Source organism: Felis catus, chromosome B3, assembly GCF_018350175.1.
Source record: "Felis catus isolate Fca126 chromosome B3, F.catus_Fca126_mat1.0, whole genome shotgun sequence".
Taxonomy (NCBI): Eukaryota; Metazoa; Chordata; class Mammalia; order Carnivora; family Felidae; genus Felis; species Felis catus.
The window spans coordinates 51683275-51706566 of NC_058373.1; the positions used below are offsets into that span (position 1 = coordinate 51683275).

The following is a 23292-nucleotide window of genomic DNA, read 5'->3' on the forward strand; positions in this document are numbered from 1 at the left end:
AAAAACCTGAGGCAATGACGTAGAATCTGGGATGTGAAAGATGAATATGGTTAAGTACGAAAAGGGGAGCGGGAGGAGGCTTGTGGAGGGAAGGAGCACAGAGCTTTGAAGCGCCTCCCAAAAAAGCATGCGTGGCTACACTGCGGGGAGCGAGGAAGAGAACGGGGCAAGGCGAGTCCGGGAAAGTAGAAATAGTAAATCTCCCGGAATACGCAGGAAAGGGCGGGGAGAGGCGGCTCCACTTATAAACTACAATTCCCAGGAAGCATCTGCCAGACGGATGTGAGGTGGGGTGCGAGCCGCGACCTTTGAAGGAAGAAAGGAAGTGCTTCGGCGTCGCAGAGTCGGGCAGGCGGGGTAAGGTAGGTAGGGGCGCGGTGCGGGACGGGCGGCTGGGGCGCGGCGGGCTGCAGTGGCCGCCGAGCGCCGCGAGGCTCCGTGTCGTCATAAGGCGGCGGCCATTTTCCCGGGCGGAGGCTGCCCGAGCGGGCGCTCGGAGAGCGGGGGCGGGCGGGCCTGAGGCGTTGCGGCGGCCGGGCGGCCTCGGCCCCCCGGTAATCGCGTCTTCTCCCGGCGTCTCGTTTGCAGAGGGAGCACTATGTCCGCGGAAGTCCCCGAGGCAGCCTCCGCGGAGGAGCAGAAGGTGAGTGTGCACGGCGAGCGGTCCCGGGGGCTCGGAAGGCCCAGAGGCGAGCCTTCTGCGGGCCGGGCCTGCCGGGTGGCCTGCTCCCGCCGCGTGCGGAGGGGCGCGCCCTGAGTCGGCCCGCGGGTTCCTGGTGGAGAGAGCTGGAGCTGCCTGGACGTCTCCGCTGTGAGGGCCGAGCTCTCCCAGACCTGCCGCCCGCCGTAACTCTGGTGATTAGCGCCCGCGTGGTGGGAGTTTGAGCATTGTCCGAGTCTTGGCCGAGATTTGCCTTTTCTCAGCGCCTCGGTGTGTCGCCTTTTTCCTTACGCTCGACTGTACATAATGAGCCCAGGACTCCCGTTTTTGTGGTGGAACCTAAGTTTTTCCATGAGCCTCACTTAGCGTAGGAAGTCTTATTTTTCCGTGAAGAACGAACTCTTCCCAACTACTGGTATTGTCGGCATGCTTTTAACTCCAAAGGCGGTATCTCGTGTTCGGGTGGCGAGTTAGACCAGGGTTGGCGTTTCCGATCCCGTCCTAGTTTGCCGCGTAACCTTGGCCAGTCGCTAAACTCTTCAAGTTTTCAATCTTCTCATTTGTAAAATAATGCTGAGAACACTTGCTTTGTAAAGTTGTTGTGAGGCTTAAATGACGTGGGTAACTTACAATATTTAGCGCAGTGTGTGCTCAGAAATGTGAGCCACTGGGATCCGCATATGGTATTTGACTGAAAACCAAAAGCTTGGAATTGGAAATTTTTTACCAATTTAGTTGACCTGGATTTTTGTAGCAACAGGAATATTTTGTACACTTACTTCTAACATCCTTCAGATGTAGGAAAATAATCCACAAATCAATATGATTCAAATTACGAATGTTAAGACTTTGTTTCGTCTTTGCTAGTTCTTGCCCCTTCCACCATTATTATTTCTGCTGCCTTGCCCTCCTTGGTACTTGTGGCTGGCCTACAAAGGCCCATATATTGTTTCTTAAATTGTTTATGGAGAGTTGCCAGCACCTTTTCTTGAAAAGTCAGACGGCATTATTATAAATAGGATTTGGTCTAGTACTTGGACTTTGTAAGGGCTCCTTCTGCTTCATGTTCTCCTCATGCTCCTAAACAAGTTAGAAATTTGATTAGTGTATTAGTGTTCTAAACCCACTCCATATGTTCTTAAGCATGGTAACTTTTCTTCAGTTGAATGGTTCTGTTATGTTACTTGTAAATATTAAAAAAAAAAAAAGAAAACTGCATAGGTAGTAGGCCAAGTTACCATATTATTCAGGGATATTCCAATGAAGATCATGTTTGGTATTTTTCACACTTTACAAAAACATGGACTTCTAGGACAGAAATATAGTTTAAAGATTACAATCCTGGGGTGCCTGGGTGGCGCAGTCGGTTAAGCGTCCGACTTCAGCCAGGTCACGATCTCGCGGTCCGGGAGTTCGAGCCCCGCGTCGGGCTCTGGGCTGACAGCTCAGAGCCTGGAGCCTGTTTCCGATTCTGTGTCTCCCTCTCTCTCTGCCCCTCCCCTGTTCATGCTCTGTCTCTCTCTGTCCCAAAAATAAATAAACGTTGAAAAAAAAAAAAAAAGATTACAATCCTAACTATAACATGAAATACCATTATTTATTGAAAAACATTTATTGTGTTCATAATTGCTTGGGATGTAAGAACCCCCAAAAGCAACAAACCCATGTGTGTGCTGTCTTGTCCTAAACACTGACATCAACTTTGGTTTTGACTTCTGATGTACCGTGGTGTGCTATGTAGTTTCCTTTTATGAGATTTTTAGTGTGTTGCCAAAGTATAAAGTGTTGATTTCTACCGGGTAAATGCTTTTATTTGAAACAACCTAATATCAGGTTTAACAATATTAAACATGTCTTGAATGTTTTCATAAAGGTCTACATTAAAATTTTAACTCAAGTCCTTTTGTTTTAGGTCTGTTGTCATTAATACCCAAGTGGGTTGGTAATATAATGTCCCTTCTTGAATTAGGGATTGGCTGTAGATGTTAAGTGTCCCGTAGCATGGATACCATCCCTAAACATGAGGAGAATGTGCAGAGTCACTTCTGTGTTCCTATGGGCCAAATCACCTGTTTCTTCTATTTTGGAAGAATAGATGACTTAAAAAATTGGATTATTCTCTGTGCACCCAGTTGACCTTTCAATTAAAGCCAAAGCATTCAGCTAAATCACCTTTATAATTTTATGGTACGTTGGCCTGTTGCCTCTGAAAAATTAACATAAAGAGATGAGACTGCATGGAGTAAGGGCTAAGTCACTATTTCTCTGAGAAGTGCAGGCCCCTTGTTAAGAGAAGAAAAACTGTATGGGCCACTTTTTTTTATTGGGATATTAAATATGTATAAACATGAAAATAAGTATAAACATACCTCTTTAACACTGCTTTAAAATTAAAACACGGATGGGGCTCCTTCATGGCTCAGTCAGTTGAGCATCTCACTTCAGCTCAGGTCATGATCTCACAGTTCCTGAGCTCAAGCCCCATGTCTAGCTTTGTGCTGATAAGTGTAGAGCCTACTTTGGATTCTCTGTCTTCTCTGTCTCCTCCTCTCTGTCTAACCCTCACCTGCATGTGTGCCTGCGAGCACTCTCTCTCTTTCTCTCTCTCTCTCTTTTGAAAATAAACACACATTGAGGTGCCTGGATGCTCATTCAGTTAAGCGTCTGACTTGGTTTTGGCTCAGGCCATGATCTCACTGTTCTGGGTTCAAGCCCTGTGTCGTGCTCCTCGCTGGCAGTGCAGAGCCTTTTTGGGATTCTGTCTCTGGCCTTCTCTCTCTGCCCCTCCCCTGCTTGCTCACACTGTCTCTCAAAAAATGAACAAAAATATTAAAAAAATTAGGCACCCGGTTGGCTTAGTTGGTGGAGCATGTGACTCTTGATCTTGGGGTCGTGAGTTGGAGCCCTCATTGGACAGAGATTACTTAAAATTTATTTTAGATTAAACAAATTAAATACAAACAAAAAATAGTGTGAATTATCCATTGTGGCATAGTATTTTGCTGAAAGTAAATTTCCAACGTATTGAGAATGTGGTAGCAGTTGTTACAGGCAGGGCATTTTGAGTATGGCAAGTTAACGCTTCCCTAGGTCATGTGATGACTCAGTTGTCCTTTTTTTTTTAATGTTTATTTTTGAAAGACACGAGAGGGAATGTGAGTGGGGGAGGGGCAGAGTGAAGAAACGCAGAATCCAAATCCAAAGCAGGTTCCAGGCTCTGTGCTGACTCCGACATGGGGCTCAAACTCACTAACCAGTGAGATCATGACCTGAGCCGAAATTGGGCACTTAACTGACCAAGCCACCCAGGCACCCCTCACTTGTCCTTTTTAAGAGTAATCTGTGATCATTTAATTCTAGGATCAAAAATACATCATTTACATTTTAAATTCAGCTCTGTTCTTTTCTCACTCTTCTGGACAATTGGAGTAGTACTGCTCAGTCTCCTTCATAAATGAAAGCTGAAATGGAAATCATGTAGCACTTAGATATGAGATGGCAATTCATATGTGCTGGTATATACTTAAACTTTTTCCTTCTGGATTATCACTGAAGTGAAAACAAAACATTAAAAAAATTTTAGCAGAGACCTCATGGATCTATCACCTGTGAATTCCACTTTGAATAACACTAAGCTCAGTCAGACAGGTGTACACTCTTGTCCTGGGGTGAGAAGAGGCATAGTGATGACTTAAAACACATAATTCTGTTTTCATTGTGAACATCTTAAAGTCATGGACCCTCCTTTATTTATCTTTTCTCCCATTGCTCCTATCTTACCTGATTCATTCCATTCATTTCATTGTTCAGAAAATACTGGTTGAATGAATTTTTCTCAGAATTTTTCATTTGAAACCATTGCCAAAGTACTATCTAATACAAATAACAAAGCTTGTACTGCAGTTTGAAAGAGGGAAGAATAGACTATAGTAATATAAAAACCTTTGTTTAGACCCAATTAAGAAATCTGAGTGAGAATAAAGGAACACGTATGTGTGTGTGTGTATGTATATGTGTGTGTGTGTGTGTGTATATTACTGCTTTTAAGTTTAAAAAAGTTTTTTTTAATATTTTTGAGAGATAGAGACCCGGCATGAGTGTGGGAGGGGCAGGGGAGAAGGAGACCCAGAATCTGAAACAGTCTCTAGGCTCAGAGCTGTCAGCACAGAGCCTGAAATGGGGCTTAAACCCACAAACCGTGAGATCTTGACCTGAGCTGAAGTCAGACGCCCAACCGACTGAGCCACCCAGGTGCCCCCCAGTGGTTTTTTTTTTTTTCAGTTTATTTATTTATTTTAAGAAAGAGAGAGAGCATAAGCAGGGGAGGGGCAGAGAAAAGGAGAGACAATTCCTATCAGGCTCTGCACCATCATTGCAGAGCCTGACATGGGGCTCAAACCCACAAACTGTGAGATCATGACCTGGGCTGAGATCAAAAGTTGGACGCTTAACCGACTGTGCTGCCCAGGCGCCCCCGCTTATAAGTTTTTTAAAAAGAAGATCTGAAGAGCAGGTTTTCTAGAGATTTTATTACAATATTGATCACATTAAGTTAGTAAGATGTCTTGAAAGAAGCTAACTGAAGTGGGGCTCTCAACTGAAACATTTTTGTCAGTTTAAAAGATAATGCTTGGTGCTTTTGTGAGTAGTAGAAAAGGAAGAGAACTATTACGTCCATATATCATCACTAAAGAGTGGGTACAAACTGCTTTCCCATTTTCCCAGTTTTTAAAAAATTGCAGTTAGTATTGACATTTTCAATTTTAACACTACCTTTGGTAACTAAAAGGCTTAAGAGTGTTTTTTTTTTTTTTTAATGTTATTTATTTTGAGAGACTGAGAGCAGTGGAGGGGCAGAGAGAGAGGGAGAATCCAAAGCAGTCTCTGTACTGTCAGTGCAGAAACCAGTGCAGGGCTCCTGCCCAGAACTCATGAATCATGAGATCATGTGACACCTGGGCAGAAGTCAAGAGTCGGTCAGTCGCCTGAGCAACTCAGGTGCCCCTCAAGAGTGTTTTTAATTTTAGTTTTTAAACCATAACTTGTTTGTTTAGTTTGTGTGCAACCATTGATACTCAGCAATCTAGAAGTAAACCTCACAAAAGTTTTAAAATGTTTCTTGTTGCTACCTTATCAAATGTGCTATATATACAGCAGCGTTTTAGGCTTGCCTCTGTGTCTGCTACTATAACATGATATATTTCAAAGATAAGCTGATAGTGAAGCTGTCAGGTGTTCGGAAAGTTTCTTAGCTTTATTGAAACAATTGGAGTATGTTGTGTTTGTTCATTCAGTAGGCTTTTATTGAACACCTGTTAAATGCCAGGCACTAGGCAAGCAGCAGGGACTTAATTGGACCACAGTATTTTTCCCTAGAGGTTGATAACAGTTCTGATACCTTCCTGGCAATATCCCAAAGGATTTGTTGGGCTTTCATTAATCTTTTCTACTTATTTATCAATCATTGCGTCAGTGAACATATTGCTGAGCAGATAGAGGAAAATTTGCTTAGAGTTACCAGATTTTTATTGCTGATGTTGCTATGTAACTTCTCTGCTGAAGGTGGAAAAGTGGTATTAATCATTCAGACTTATCAGTCCATGACATAATAATCCTTAATTGTTTGAATGTTCTTTTTATGTTTTTATGCCATATACCCCACCTACTCACAAAAGGGACATCTAATATATTTCAGTAGACTATTTCACAAAAATGCAAGTGCCTAAACAATAAATGTTAAGCTATGTGCTAGGTATAGAGTATACACTGAAGATAAATGTACTTGTCAAGAAGATAACCTTCATTTAAAATACTGTTTTTAAGTATTTTTTTGTATATTATAAGCATATATCTTTGGGTTTCTGCTTCCCCAGTTTGTAGCATATGGTTAAATGTTCTAGAATTCTAATGATCCTTTTTCTACTACTCTCCTCCCCACCCAAGGTATTATCAGCATAGAAACTACTTAGCTGATGAATCCTTACAAAGTAGTAAAATTGCTCTATGACACAGAAGCTTCTTGGAGAATAAAAGTTTGAAAACAGATTTGAGTTTTTCTTAAGTTTATTCTGGGAGACAGAGGGGGAGAGAGAATCCAAGCAGGTTCTGCAGGGTCAATGCAGAGCCCGATGGAGGCTTGAACCCATGAACCTGTGAGATCATGACCTGAGCTGAAATTGAGAGCCAGACACTTAACTGACTGAGCTATGCAGTTGCCCCCAGATTTGAATTTTTAAAAATTCTTCTTGGTTAAGCTTGTCATTTCCATATTTTGTTGATCCCTTTGGTTTTTATTTCATTAACCTCTGCTTTTTATTTTCTCTCATTCTCTTTGGGTTCTGTTCTTTGTTTAACTACTGAAGTTAGATGTATAGCTCATTGACTTTTAGTTTTCTTGTTTAATACATGCCCTTAAGGGACATTTGTTGAATCTTACAAGTTTGGTAAGTATAGAATTTTTATCAGTGAGTTCCATGTGTTTCTTTTTTAATTCCCATTATTTATTAACCATGAATTATTTTAGTAATACATTTTTAAGCTTGTATACATTGCAGTTTTGTGTGTTTTTTAAATGTTTGTTTATTTTTGAGAGAGAGAGAGAGCGTGCACAAGCGGTGAGGTGGAGGGGGGCAGAGACACAGAGAGACGAAGTCTGAAGCAGGCTCCAGGCTCTGAGCTGTCAGCACAGAGCCCGATGTGGGGCTTGAACTCACAGGCTCCAAGATCATGATCTGAGCCGAAGTCTGATGCTTAAACGATTGAGCCACCCAGGCATCTGCCCCTGTGCACATTAGAGTTTTAATGATTTAAGCTATTTTAGTTACGTACGTATTTTAATTTCTGAATAGGGATATATAAATTTTTTTATTGTTGACTTTTGATCTTGTGAATTGTAGTCATAGATGGTCATTTGGATGAAAATGGTTAAGGCTTATTTTATAGCCTATTTAGTCAATTTTTCCATTGTGCTTGAGAAGAATATACATTTCCTAACTATTGGGTGCAGAAATAAAATACGATATCTTGACTACTTTGTCTTTTTCACTTACCAATAATGGAGGAAGGTGTATTGAAATCTGTACTGATAGACTTGTCAGTTACTGTAATTCGGTCAATTTTTTCTTCATATATTTTGAGGCTTTTTATCAGAGGCATGAATATTTAGATTCTCTGCATCCCTAATGCTTTTTGGCCCCCTATCTTTTTTTTTTTTTTTTTTTTTTTCTTTTTCTTTTTCTTATCTCTTGACCTCCCAGGCTTTTGGGTTTTTTTCCCCTCATGATTGATTTTTCTTCTTCCATTTTACCTCTACTGTTAGTATGGAAATTACATACTTCATTTCTGTTATGTAATTGTTTCCCCTTGAAATTTTATCATACATTCTTAATTAAACAAAATGTAAAATTAGTAAACAATGTGGACCATAGAACACTTAAACTGTGTTATGTAGTATTTTTGTTTTTTATTTGTTTTTAAAGTAAATGCTCCTCCTGATGAGGAGCTTGAACTCAAAACCCTAAGATCAAGAGTTGCATGATCTGCCAGCTGAGCCAGCCAGCCTCCCCTTTTGTTTGTTTTCCTTTTGTTTTGTTTTTAACCTCGCATATTAAGATATTAAAGTTTGAAAAGTGAATGTGTTGATTATATCTCAGCAAAGCTGGGGGGGAGTTATTAAAGTGGCTTGTCAGTGTACATTAATTTTTTCAGTTTCTTTGCTATTTCTTTCCTTTTTAAAAAATTTTTTTTAAATGTTTATTTACTTTTAAGAGAGAGAGACCGTATGAGCGGACAAGAGGCAGAGAGAGGGAGACACAGAATCCAAAGCAGGCTCCAGGCTCTGAGCCATGATCCATGAAATCATGACCTGAGCCGAAGATGGACACTTAACTGACTGAGCCACCTAGGTGCCCCTCTTAGCTATTTCTTTCTATATCTCAAACATTTTTCAAGATTTATTTTGATTCTAGCTGAAATAAATGTTTTAAGAGTTACTTTGAAGGATGTCCAGAAACATGCAGTCACACCAGTCATTGTGGCCTTTTGCATTTTTTAACATGACTGTAGGGATAAATTGCTTATTTTACCTGATTTTATCGACGGCTTCTGTCCTGGACAGTAGAAACCACTTTGGGTATTTCAAACAGAAAGGGTTGTGATTTCGGGAATTAGGTTACAAATTATTAGAAGGGATGGAGGAATAAAGGGGGAAGATAATGTTTCTACAGGTGCAGATTGTAGAAAGCTGTTGACTCTGCATAAGTGAGCACTATTTCTGAGCAGACCATCCCCTGTACATACTCTCGTGGAGCAGCTGCACTAGCCCCTGATGATCTGCCTGATGCCCTCCTGCAGGAACTCATGGGCTATTGCTGGTGTTCACATTGTTGGTCGCATCACCAGGAACAGAGTGGATTCTTTCTCCCATGTTTTTTAATCTGGTGTAGGTGCCATTAGCAGAACCTAATAGTTCAGTCTGGGAAAGGTAGTTTCAGGCTTCTAACTAATTCAGGGGAGTGTTTTAAAGAAGAGTAAGTGTTGGCTGAATGCCAGCGGACAGTCTGCCACCTGATGTGTTATTTATAATTGACTCTACATAAAGTCCAAGCATTTCAACTTGCTTATCAGTAAGGTCCTATAACTGTACATTTGCAAAAGGTTAAGAACGTTTCTGTATGATCCATGAAAAATATTATAGATGTGTTGATGGTATATACTGTGTTTTAAAAATACAGCTTTGGTCATATTTTTCCCCCCTTTTGGTATTAAATGCAGCTGAAATTCTGAATCCAGCTACAAAGTTGCAGCTTGCAGACACTTTGTGCTATGTATTTGGCAAGAAAGTTCAATGATTGACTTTGTTTTTTCTAGGACACATTATATAGATCCATTCTAAACCTAAACAATACTTCTGTAAATGCTATTTGCCCAGACGTATTTTATAGTAACCTAACTCGATTTAATTGAACACGAGTAGTATATATCATGTATAAACATATATGTGAATATATTCTTTATTAAGAAAATAAAGGAATGCCAGATACGATTGTATATTATGTGTAACTTTTTCTCCTCTCTTATATAAAATAAGGGAAACCTGCAGAAACACTGGAAATTAGGGAAAGTTGCTACCTCTATACCAGAAATGTTAAGGAATTTTTCTTGAATATAAAGAACTGATAATTCACATCAAACAAAGGAAGTGGAGAGCCTTTATTTCCCAGGCAGGCCCAAGAAAGCTGGATGGTTTTAGTGGAAATGTAGGACTCTCTTGACACTCTTTAATTTGAATGTGCAAGAGGGTGCCTGGGTGGCTCAGTCGGTTAAGCATCCGACTTCAGCTCAGGTCATGATCTCACGGTGCTTGGGTTTGAGCCCAGCATTGGACTCTCTGCTGACAGCTCAGAGCCTGGAGCCAGCTTCAGATAAACACTAAAAAAAAATTTTTTTTGAATGTGCAAGGACTCAAAGGCTGTAAATCAAGTTACAGTCTTTTTCAACTAACATCCAAATTCAGTGTTAACCAACTTAAAAAACACAACTGTACAGAGGGACCCAAGAGTAGGTTCCTTCTCCCAGTTCCGTCTGAGTAGCACCGATGTGAATACAGCTGGACAAACTGCAGTGACCCCGCCCATCTTCCTGCACTAAACTGGTAACCTTAAATTTACAATATTTCTCTACCTTTTGTGATGAGTTCAATACAGTCATACCTTACATAGGGGTTATATTCTAAAGTTAGTAAGGCAGGAATAGCATATAACTAAATTTACTCTTGAAAAACTCCAGTGAAGTCATAATCCATGATTCCCTAATAGTGGAAACAGCCCCATCAATTCTCAGTAGGACAAGTAGTCACTTTAATCCAGTGGTTGAACAGATGTCTGGGCTGATTCTTCAGTTTATAGCTGAGGTAGCAGACTTGTATGTAGGGACTGAGTTTTTAAATACTAAGATGATAAAAAAGAACATCACTATGCTAAAACTCTGAAAGAGGCCCAGGAGTGAGATCATCATGGAAACGGCAGGTTGGCATCACACACCTTACACTTGAGCTCTCTGAGGCATACTCTTCTTGAATGGGATGACTGGCAGGATCACCACTCATACTGTTTAGAGTCCCTCTCTCTCTGGCAGCATAGTTGAATTTTGTGTACATCAAGTGAGGTGATGTCTTAGACTGAAAATCTAAATAGATGCATGAAACTGTAGCATAAAAAAAGGAGGAAGGTAGAACACTTGAAGCAGAAAGGAGCATACATATAAAGGAAGCCCCATAGAAACAGCAGCAGCAGTTTTAATATCAAAATCCTCTTAGACTAAAAATGAGAAGACGTAGTAACAAATGAGGTTGCTGGTCAAGATGAAGGAAATACAATGTATAAGGTGAACAGAGCTAGTTATAAAGCATGTATGAATATAATTTTGAAAAATAAATGCGGGGCACCTGGGTGGTGCAGTCGGTTAAGCATCCGACTTCAGCCAGATCATGATCTCGCGGTCCGGGAGTTCGAGACCCGCGTCGGGCTCTGGGCTGATGGCTCAGAGCCTGGAGCCTGTTTCTGATTCTGTGTCTCCCTCTCTCTCTGCCCCTCCCCTGTTCATGCTCTGTCTCTCTCTGTCCCAAAAATAAATAAATGTTGAAAAAAAAATTAAAAAAAAAAAAAAAGAAAAATAAATGCAAAAATCATGAAGTCATTTTGGGCATAAGTAATTTGTTTGCTGTACAAGAATACTAGGCTTGACATTTATGGATATAACATTTCTGCTTTTTGACATTTGCAAATAACCTGCAAGAATCGAGATATGCAAAGGTGTGTGATTTTGTCTAGCTGGTATGCAGAAAAGCGTCCATTAGCTGGAAGGTGTGTGTACCTTGCCATTGCCCAGCATCGCCTATTAGGGCAACTTTTTCTTGATTCATTCTTTCTTCTTCAGTATTTACCAGTCATAAACGTTGCTTCCCTATAAAATATGGCTCTTTGAAAGAAAGTAGACTGTATCAAGACTGGTGTTAAAAGTGAATAAGCTTGAGTGGAGGCCTCTTGCTCCACCTCGTGGAGCCCCTTGCTCCACCTCCTCCCCCTGCCACCACCTCGTGCCCCAGGTGGGAAGACCACATGCCCTTGGAAGGGGGAATGAAGAGGAGTTGAGAAAAGGAGAGAGAATGGAAAGAGTCAGTGCCTTTTCAACTTGACAAATAGTTTCTGTTGACCATGAAGAGGTGGCTCAGACACCCCACTTACTCCAGAGTCTGCAGATGGGATCATGGGAAAACTGACAAAAGTCAGTGCAAGAGAAATGTCCCTTTTTTAAATGCCTGATTGTTCATACCATATACAGATCTATTGTAGATGAGTATCTATTCTCATCTTTACCACCACCTCCTGAAATGAGAAATAACTGTTTGAAAGGACTGACCTATTCCCAGGACTGAGGCTGGTTCAGTGGGTTACTCCAAAGATGGAGGGACACTGGGAAAAATGAGCAAATAGGCCTTGCTGTTTTCCTCTATTTACCACTCTCAGCTCATACTCCTTTTTGTCCTATCATTTGCTCTGTACTTTTGTTCAAACCTAGCATAAAAGTCAGGTTTAAATTGTTTGTTTGGTCTTCATCCTTATGAAATCTTCTGTATCACATAAAATTTGTATTAAATAAATCGTGTATGCTTTTCAAAAAAAAAAAAAAAGTGAATAGGCTCAGGGGTTCCTGGCTGGCTCAGTCTGAAGAGCATGCAACTCTCTCTCTCTTTTTTTTTTTTTTTTTTTTAATTTTTTTTTTCTTTTCAGCGTTTTTATTTATTTTTGGGACAGAGAGAGACAGAGCATGAACGGGGGGAGGGGCAGAGAGAGAGGGAGACACAGAATCAGAAACAGGCTCCAGGCTCCGAGCCATCAGCCCAGAGCCTGACGCGGGGCTCGAACTCATGGACCGCGAGATCGTGACCTGGCTGAAGTCGGACGCTTAACCGACTGCGCCACCCAGGCGCCCCTTTTTTTTTTTTTAAACCATTTAATTATTTTTGAGAGACAGAGCACGAACAGAAGAGGGACAGAGAGAGAGAAAGGAAGATACTGAATCAGAAACAGGCTCCAGACTCTGAGCTTGTGAGCACAGAGCCTGACTCTGTGTTCAAACCCACTAGCAGGAGATATGACCTGAGCTGAAGTTGAACACTTCAGTGAGCCACGCAGTTGCTCCAAGCATGCAATTCTTCATCTCAGGGTCATGAGTTCAAGCCTCATATTGGTTGTAGAGATTACTTTAAAGAAGAAAAAAAAAAAAATGAATAGGCTTAAAAATATTTATATCATTTGGTCAGAAAACACATTTTTGATAAAGAATGGGACCTTTGGCATGTCATTAAATACAGGGGGAGATTAGGGAATAATGGACATTAATATGAAGGTTGACAAAGATGATGTTTCCCTTTAAAAATACCAAGGTCAGGGCACCTGGCTGGCTCACTTGGTGGAGCATGCGACTCTTGATCTTGGGGTTCCAGTTCAGCCCCACATTAGGTGTAGAGATTACTTAAAAAATAGAATCTTTTTTTTTTTTTTAATTTTTTTTTCAACGTTTATTTATTTTTTTGGGGACAGAGAGAGACAGCATGAACGGGGGAGGGGCAGAGAGAGAGGGAGACACAGAATCGGAAACAGGCTCCAGGCTCTGAGCCATCAGCCCAGAGCCTGACGCGGGGCTCGAACTCACGGACCGCGAGATCGTGACCTGGCTGAAGTCGGACACTTAACCGACTGCGCCACCCAGGCGCCCCAAAAATAGAATCTTTTAAAAAACAAATAAAAAATACATGGTCTTCTGTATTGAGTTAGGGAATATCTTCTGGCAAATCAGCTGTTGTTAATTCCTATTAAAGAATCTCAGAGCTTCCCAGTCATACATGAATTTGAATTAATAGGAGTTCAAAAAGCTCTTGTATTTTAACATTAAAATGGTTCTCTAAATATAGGCACAGAGCTGATGAGTTCCATGGAAGGTGACTAACTATAAATGTATTATACATAACTGGAAAGTAATGGCAAGCAAGACTTCAGAGCTGAGTTATCTTGATATTTTTATCCAGTGTGTGGGGTGTTGTGTGCATCACAGCTATAATAGAGCTATCACATGGATCATTTGAAAAACAAGACAGAGATGTTTTAAAGGCTTCTGCGCTTGATTTCTTAGTCAGATGCTGCATTATTTGGTATTTGACAACTGAAGTCAGGGTCCAGATATTGAAAGGTGAATTATTTTAAATAAGTGAATTGTAATAGAGAAGTAATTTATTTTAAATTATTTCAGGAAATGGAAGATAAAGTGACTAGTCCAGAGAAAGCTGAAGAAGCAAAATTAAAAGCAAGGTATCCTCATTTGGGACAAAAGCCTGGAGGTTCGGATTTCTTAAGGAAACGATTGCAGAAGGGGGTAAGTTCTTATATATAATCTTCAAATGCTTAAACCCTGAACTCGTGCTAGTTGCGATTATGAAAAGGGTGTCTGTGTGTATGTAACTCTGTACTTTATCAGATACAAATATATACATAGATATACATCATTTTTTTCCAATATTTTATATCGTTTATAAATCTGTATAAGAATGTACATCTCATCACTTTTAACTATAAACTATTTCAAGCATGTAGAAAGTGCAGATAATAATACAGCAGAACTCATGTACCCACCACCCAGATGTAATATATTTTGCCATATTTACTTCAGTTTTATCTTTGTAAGAAAGAAAATGTAGATATAGTTGAAACCTACCACATGTATGTATATATCCCCTGCCCCCTTCTTTCCTTTATCCCACCCCACCCACCCTTCTTTCCAAAAGCAGCGACTATCCAGAAGCTGGCATTTATCCTTCTGCCAATATTTTTTAACTTTTACTTGTTTTAAAGATGATTTCCATGCAAAGGCTAAAAATAATTTTTATTTGGATGAAATGATCACTTGTAAAGGCAGAGCTTATTATCTCCTTTACATAATACATTTTACAGAGTTACTCTAATACGACTTATATATGGTAATTTTAGTAGTTGAGATTACTGAAACTATTTTTTCAAAATCTTACTAATTCTTTGTGAGGCATAAACCATTATTGCTCAATAATGAGATCTGAATTGAGATACTGCTACATGCTTATTCCTTAGGTTTTCTTTCTAACTCCTTTGTAAAAAATTAAAGGACTCCATCTTTGGTTTAAGTACATTTAAATTATTTACCTTACAGGGAACAGGGAAAGAAAAGAATTGTTAATAGAATCAGGTGCCAAATCATGAGTTTACTAAAATAAATACCTTGAATATACTGGTATCTGCTGCTTGCTTAGTAAAAACATGTTTGTATGTATATGTATGTTTATATGTGTAGGTATTGGCAATAGTTACATATGGATTATTTTCTCCAAATTACAAAAGGCTGTTTTTTCCCAGCTTTATTGAGATACTATTGACATACAACATTGTGTAAGTTTACTGTGTACAATGTGATGATTTGATACACCTACATATTGTAAAATGTTGACCAGTAAGGTTAGTTAACACATCCCTTACCTCACATAATTACCATTTTTTTGTTATGGTGAGAACATTAAAGCTCTACTTTCCAGGCACTTTCAAGTGTACAATTCAGTACTGTTAACTTATTGTACATTAGATCCCTAGAACTTCTTATTCATCTTCTAATTGAAAGTTTGTGCCCTCTGACCAGTATCTCCCCATTTCCCCCACTCCTCCACCCCTGCAACCACCATTTTGCTGTTTCTGTGAGTTTAATGTTTTTAGATTCCACATGTAAGTCAAATCATACACTGTTTGTCTTTTTACCAAGAGAGTATTTTAACGGGGCACCCTAGCTGGCTCAGTTGGTAGCATGTGTGACTCTTCATCTCTGTGAGTTGAACTCTGTGAGTTCAAGCCCTGTGTTGGGCATAGAGATTACCTATAAAAGAAAAAATCAAGCTCACCTAATAAAAATTTTTTACAGAATTATATATTAAATAAATTCTTAGTTTTAAAAGTGGCAAAATACAGAATTTTCTTTGTCTTACGAAAGAATAACATTCACAGCTTTGAAATAATAGGATGGCAGGTTGGAATCATTCCAAATATATAAAAATGTAAAATCTCTGTTTCATGAGAAGTAATTCATTGGGGAAATTGTTACAAAAATGATAGTTAATACCTGTAGTACATAAAAAAGATTTTTCAGATATTCAAGAAAAACATTAAGGTGCCCCTATGTAAAATATTTCATCAGAAGAACTGTTAGAAAAATGTTTATCCGTGGTGGAAATCAGTGAAATGTAAATTATTAGATCATACCATAGTACACGTACAAGTAAATTAGAAAAATATAATAACCACTGGTAAGGTTGAAGTTGAATATAGTTAATATTCTCTTTGCCATGTGTAGCATTTAATACTCATTGTGGAAAGGGATATGGATCAAGATTTATAGAAGTGTTCATATACTTTGAATAATCTCTTGTGAATTAATCTAAGAATATAATTCAATATAAGGAAAAAATCGAGTTTGAAGATACTATTTGTAGCTTTATAACTAGAAGCAGCACTGCTGTTCAGCAGCAGAGGAATAGTTAAATTGTAATAAGTCAACAAAATAGAATATTTTGTAGTTATTTACAAGCATTATTCTAAATACCATAATGTAGGGGATAAATAGAAAAAGCAGAATGAGAAACATACTCATTGAGAGCATAGCTATGTAGAATGTATTTGTATCAAGTCTAATTTTGAAATGGTCCCATCAGATATGGTTTTATTTATGAAATAAATTATATAATCATCTTTGACTATGAAATTATTATTTGGAATTGATTGACTCTTAAGTGTTTAGGAAACTTTTCCTTTGTTAATCTCCAGCATAATTTATGCTCAACCATTCTTCCAGCATTTGGGCTGTTACCTTTGTAATTTTCCTCTAGCTTCAACTATTTATGAATTTTTAAGTATCTTCAAATCAGAATTTATAAATCTTGTATTTTGGAATTGGTGTTGTAAGTGGTTGTGAAAGGGAAAATGCTGCTTGAATTAAGAAATAGAATTTGAGAAGGGAACTCTTGAATGATTTTGCATTATACCAAAATGTCAATGAATAAGCACTTTTATATTGGGAAATGAAGTCTTATATTCAACTATATCATGTCTTACTATTTTAAAAGAGTTTTGAATTTTTTAGATGTCAGGGTTAATAGGATCATTAGAAACTGACTTTATTACAATGGGGACAGTCTGCCTAAAATTTGCACTGTATATTAAATTTTTCCTTTTGTGTTTTTTATTGAGAAAGAATTTGGCAGGCTGCTTTGTTCTCCTCTAGAAGCTACCTAATTTCAGAAGTAGCTCTCTAATATGCAGAAGCTCTCTAATATGATACTCAGAAGTTCTGAGATTTTTTTTTCATCCTATTCATTTTTTTTATGTTTATTTTTGAGAGAGAGCTCACTCGAGTGGACAGGGACAGAGAGAGGGAGACAGAGAATCTGAAGCAGGCTCTGCACTGTTAGCCCAAAGGCCAACATGGGTGGGGCTCGAACCCATGAACCGTGAGATCTTGGCCTGAGCTGAAGTCAGACTCTCAACCAACTGAGCCACTTAGGTGCCCCCACCATACTCTATTTTTATTTTTATTTTTATTTATTTATTTTTTTACCTTTATTCATTTTTGAGAGTGCAAGCAGGGGAGGGGCAGAGAGAGAAGGAGAGAGACAGACAGAATCTGATGCATGCTCCAGGCTCTGAGCTGTCAGCACAGAGTCCAATGCAGGGCTCGAACCCATGAACCAAACCGTGAGATCATGACCTGAGCCAAAGTCGGATGGTTAACCAACTAAGCCACCCAGGAGCACCATACTCATTTTAAAACATGTAGAAATAAAGCTGCAGCAAGCTTTAGTAGGGTCTGGTCCAAGTTTCCTTGTTAACTGCTCAGTGTGTTAAGTGTATAGTAGCAGTTTCTAGCTTTAGACCCTTTGGCTTTAGGCGTGAGCTGTCTTATCAAAGAATAATAGTCCCTTCAGGGAGGCAGCCACTGAGACCTTTTCCCAGGCCACTCAACAGTCTTAGACCAAGCTGTGAATTCCCAGCTACTTCATTTACCATATGAAATATCCCTGAAGTCTCAAAGAGAATTTTTCCCCCTTTTTCCTTTTGTCAGTGAGGTGCTCATCTCATTGCTGGACTATTCCCTCTTGCCTACTCTAAATTTTTTTTTTTTAATTTTTTTTTTTTTTTCCAACGTTTATTTATTTTTGGGACAGAGAGAGACAGAGCATGAACGGGGGAGGGGCAGAGAGAGAGGGAGACACAGAATCGGAAACAGGCTCCAGGCTCTGAGCCATCAGCCCAGAGCCTGATGCGGGGCTCGAACTCCCGGACCGCGAGATCGTGACCTGGCTGAAGTCGGACGCTTAACTGACTGAGCCACCCTAGCCTCCCTCAAATAAATGATTTTAAATCCTTTCAGGAATATTCATCCTAGGTGACAGGAGCTATAAATAATGTTTTTAATAATTGAAAGTGTGTGGCACATCCTAAATGCAAGATGGTGAATTAAGTGTTTTTATTTTCCAAATAATTTAAGCAAGAATTTCAGGTTTTTCTGTTAGTAATTGAAAGTTGTGCTATTTCATGTTAATGTTTTTGTTTAAATTTTTTTAGATTAGCTTATTTTATATTGACAGTTGAGGGTTACATCTACATCTTAAAATCAGTGTGATTGAATATGAAAGTTTTAAACTCCAGTCTGAATTTTTTTTTTTTTTTTCCCTTGTAGCAAAAATATTTTGATTCTGGGGATTACAACATGGCTAAAGCAAAAATGAAGAACAAGCAGCTTCCTACTGCAGCTCCGGATAAGACAGAGGTCACTGGTGACCACATTCCCACTCCACAGGACCTTCCTCAACGGAAACCATCCCTTGTTGCTAGCAAGCTGGCTGGCTGATTAAAAGAGCTGAACTGCATGAGTCTTTCAATTCCCATTTTTTCTCCTTAATATGTTACTTTCTCTGCTTTTTATTTCCTTTCATTCACTAAGTCATTTCAGAATGACAGCTTTGCAGGTAGCGGTAGTGTGTGCTGCTATTGTAAGGGAATATACATGTGTAGAGTTTTTGATTAGTTTAACAGTGCACTGATAAAGAGAACATGTTAGAGCAACATAAAGTAATCTACTTGAAAATAATTGTATATATTACCTAGCTCCTAGTGTAGGACTGTTTCAACAAGTAACAAGCAAGTTTTACAATTGTAATGTTTTGGCTTTCCTTAACTCATCTTAATTATAGCTTTGTATGTTACTCTTATTTAATATAACCTCTATTGTATTGATTTCTTCTGTATTTTCCTTTTGGATTTTGTAAAACAGAAGTTTAAGACCACAAGTTGGAAGAAAGGTTACATTCTTCAAACAAAAATAGATGGGGCTCTGAAAGATTTGTATCTCTGCTTGAACTTGAATGGCCTTAAACCTGTTTCAGCTTTAACAATAGAATTTTACTTGGGCAATATTTGCCCATTCTGGTGTAACTTATGTGACTCTAGTGCTTAACAGCTGCCGTTGAAGCTAGTATTCTTATTCCGTTCTATAGTGTTAGAGTATCTTTTGTTGAAGATGTGAATGAAGTGTGCATGTGCATTGACTGTTGAATTCACTTTTGTGCCATTTTTGTAAATACAATAGTTTTGCACAACCTCTCACAAATGTCTGTATTAATTTCACATATTAAAAAGCAGATGATGTGCCAACCAGAAGCACAAGAGTTCCTACACAAAACTCTGTACGTCATTAGAGCTTTTGTATAGTAAGAGTAGTTTACAGTCTTGGGCTTATAGAATACTAAACTGAAATCTTTGCTTAGTCTGTCATAGACTTAAGCTTTTTCATTTGTTATTAATATCCATGACATTCAGTGGCCTTGTGCAGATATGATATGTTGCTTAGGCATATCTTTTGTCCTATGCAGAACATTTCATTTTGACTTTTATGAAAATTGCAATTCATGTAATTTATATAAACTTTTTTAATGTAGAAACTTTTTACTTCCACAGTCAATTTGGGGAACACTAGAATAAAAGGCTTCGATACTCTGCCTCCTGTGGCCCCTCCCTCCTTTTTTTCTTGCTGCTTTGACTCAAATCTTGTTCACCCGTACTGTTCAGTCTTCAGAAGCTTAGGTGTCTATCCTCACTCTTGAAATTTACTCTGCTGAATGCTATATTTTATAACAGAATGATGTTTTTCTTATAATTTCTTAGTTAATTAACCATTCTTAATCCTGTATTACTAATATTTGACACTTGTTTAAATAAAAGGAACTTTATACTGAAACATTTACTTGAGCAGCGTGGCCCAGGAACTCATGTCAGGATGAGCTGAATTCTGGTAAATAATTTTAAGTAATTCTAATGAGCTAATAAGTGAATTAGACTTAAGACACTTAGAATCATTTACGTGATAGGTGGAACATACTCGTATTAAAATATTTAGATATTTTACTTCTGTAGATGTCATTTTAATAAAATACCAATTTAATTTTACTTGTGGTTTATCTAGATAGTAAGAATTTAATTAACAGACTTTATTGGGATATAGTTACTGCTCTTTTAGGAGCTCTTCCCATTGGTGTTGTAATGCTATAGCATGACATTGAAGATCAGTAGCCTGAGATGATAGCATTTTTTTTCTTTGTCTTTGACTTGCATCAGCATCCCTATTTTGGGATCTAGGCATCTTTTCTAGATCTTGGCTCCATCTGTATACTTGCTTTCCTATGACCCCAAATCATTGTAAATGGTGCCTTGAGCACAGCACCTGCACTTAAAGGCTGCCTAGCGCTGTGTAAGGCTTGCTGATTATCTTCCTTCCCCACCTACCCCCAAAAGGCAGAAAAGCAATGAAATCAGTAATGTTCTAGTTTGTAATTTTAAGGGTCAGTCATATGTAAATATATTTGTTATGGGAGCAAGTAGGTTATTCCACTATATATAATCATTGTAGGATCCATTTAAGAATTATGGAATACCCCAAAGTAGAATTTCTGTAATATGTATTCCTTTTTTTTTTTTTTTTTTGTGACTATTTGCAAGCTGTCACCACTAAATTTACATCAGAGAAGATTAATCTGAAAGATCACGGAAACCATGTTATTCTTGACCATGATAGGACTCTAGGACGCTGTAGTTTACAACAAATGATACAACCTTTGCCTAAGTTTTATTTTGTAAAGTATAATGCTAATATTTAACCTACCTCAAAACTTGTTGAGGATCTGTGAAATACTGAGTAAGTGCCCAAAATAAAATACTGTTGATTGTCTTTTTATTAAAAGTAAGTTTCCTCATTAAACCAACCTGCCTTCTGTAAAGTCACAGTGCTTAAAGTGTCAGGATTTTCCATTAGGGAAAGACCTGTCAATAAGACTTTGTAGGTATAACAGCTTAGCCTCCATTATTGGTGCTTGGAATATAGAGGCTTTTAATTTTTCTATTTTTTGTTCTGCCTCAAATCTCAGTTTATTTAAGATATATTTGCAAACTGTTTCACCATTGCTTGAATGAAGATGTTGACTAGATGAGCTTAATTCTCCATTTCTCTAATTTCAGAGTTGTGGTTTGAAAAGTGGCTAATTGTCCTGTTTAATGCAAATGACTGTTGAAGTGAACTGAAGTTCATGATAACAAATACTTGATGAAAATTGGCTAAATCTGAAATAAAGTACCTGTTTCATGTCTAGTAGCTCTTACTTTGGTAGTACCGTTTGAGGAACATTTCATTTTTGAAGGCTATATCTGACTAACACAATTGTAGTTCTTGGCATGTTGGGATAGTAAGGATTGTTGGATTGTTTTGATGAACTGGCAGTAGCATGTTTACAGTCTATTTACAAGTTATTCAATCCTCCTGTGCTGCTGACCTAAAAATAAGTCGTAACTATTCATCAAGACAGGCCTGGTGAAGCTTCTCTTTACTTGTTATTACTTCAAAAGTTGGAATTAGTTGCTCTTTTTACTTGATGTAACAAAACCATACCTCTGAGTATTGATACTTTTTACTAAATCGGACATGCATTCTTTCTCATTCAAAATTAGGTTTTATCAAAGCTGAAATGTAATCTCTACTTAAATTGTGCTGTAAACTTGATGTTTGGTGATCCAGGGGCTGGGAGCCTATAGGAAGAGCACACCCGAGTGGCAACTAAAACAAGTTTCTCTTGGTGGCCTTTTCCCTCCCCAGCATTCAAACACATTTCTTGTACTTTTCATTTTCCTTTTTCACCTCATTGTACTTCACCCCACATCCTTACTTCTTAAGCCTCCAGATGGTGTTTGTTAAATGCTTAGTGCTGATGAAGTGTCAACCTTGAATATCCTTACCAAAATGCCACAATTAAGGACACATTTTTAATTTTCTAAAACACTACCCTAATCTGGGTGACTAATTTGAGTGACTGTCCCAACTCTACAACTCAGCGTATGCACTGCCAGTCTTCCCTCATATCCTTTCTCCCCCTGACTCTCCACCACTCCTTGTAAAATTGGGATCAAAGAAATCTCATTCCAGGATTGTTAATCTAAGGATTTAAAAACACTGATTTTAATACTGTTTTACTAGTCTGGGCCTTTAAAGTAGGTAGTCCTGTGGGTTTTATTCTGCATTCGCTGGTGGTCATGAAACCATTAATGTATATTTGTATTATGTTACTTACCAACCAAATTGCATTTGAAAGAAAACACCTAATTAATAAGGCCTCAGATCTGTTATTGCATCTCATTTGTGATGCAGTATGACACTTTGCCTGTATTAAAAGGGCCAAGAGTAAATGCCTTTTTTGTTGAACATGTCTATAGAGTTGGCAGTTAATGCTGAAATTTGTCAAATAGCCCTTCCAAAATTATACTTGTGAAATACACAAAAAAATAAATTGATCTGTTTAATTTCTATTGATATAATTTGCAGTTTTTGTCTTATTTAAATGTTACTGTTTTTCAGAATATTTTCTGAAGTCGGTACCTTTAGATTTCAGCTACTAAATGCAGAAAGAATTTTGTTAGAGTCTTTAAGTTTTGTTTTAAATCGTGTGATAATGAGATTCTAGCAATCTGATGTTTGTAAAGGCTTTGTGATTAAGATAATGTTAAATGTTTGCACATTGCAAGTCTTCATCTCATGTATAAAACACTCTTACAATACTGTCAGAAACAGAAGATGGGTTAGACAAGGAGCTTACATTCTGAGAACTTCCATAATATTTAATGCAAGGTAGAAGGTGTTACATCCCTTAAGAGAGGTAGAAATAAAGTTCCAGGAAGTCCAGAGGAATGAGTTATTCAATGTCGGGGATAAATAGGATGAGTGATAGAGGAGAGAATTTTGAGAGATGGGTTACTGTAGGCATGGGTTGGGAGGGGGCAAGGGAGCTAGAGGATCATTTTAGGTAGAGGGGATGTTGTTTTCAAATAGGCAAGGACTTGGGGAAATGTGGGCTGAATAAGGAAGTTTGGTTGGAGAACATAGCATGTCAAGGAAGAACTTGTGATTTGTCTCCACATTGTTTTTTCTTCCCAGCCATCGGTAAATGATAACACCATGCATTTATC

At 38.4% G+C, this 23292-nt stretch overlaps 1 protein-coding gene across 2 annotated transcripts; it reads left to right on the forward strand.

The window, feature by feature from the left end:
- Window positions 1-272: 272 nt before the first annotated feature.
- ARPP19 (cAMP regulated phosphoprotein 19) lies at window positions 273-22639 on the forward strand. Of its 2 annotated transcripts, XM_023255337.2 has the most exons (4): window positions 273-362; window positions 589-643; window positions 13970-14092; window positions 18467-22639. In XM_023255337.2, the coding sequence occupies exons 2-4, from the start codon at window positions 599-601 to the stop codon at window positions 18635-18637; spliced, it is 339 nt and encodes a 112-aa protein (XP_023111105.1). In that variant the 5' UTR covers window positions 273-362; window positions 589-598; the 3' UTR covers window positions 18638-22639. The 2 variants fall into 2 exon arrangements, with proteins under 2 accessions (XP_023111105.1, XP_023111104.1); XM_023255336.2 differs by lacking the exon at window positions 273-362 and having other exon boundaries at window positions 503-643.
- The last annotated feature ends 653 nt before the right edge of the window (window positions 22640-23292 follow it).

Coding starts and splice junctions, on each gene's coding strand:
- ARPP19 (XM_023255337.2), top strand. CDS start 599: ATGTCCGCGGAAGTCCCCGAGGCAGCCTCCGCGGAGGAGCAGAAG. Junction 644..13,969: donor CCTCCGCGGAGGAGCAGAAG/GTGAGTGTGCAC, acceptor AAATTATTTCAG/GAAATGGAAGATAAAGTGAC. Junction 14,093..18,466: donor GGAAACGATTGCAGAAGGGG/GTAAGTTCTTAT, acceptor TTTCCCTTGTAG/CAAAAATATTTTGATTCTGG.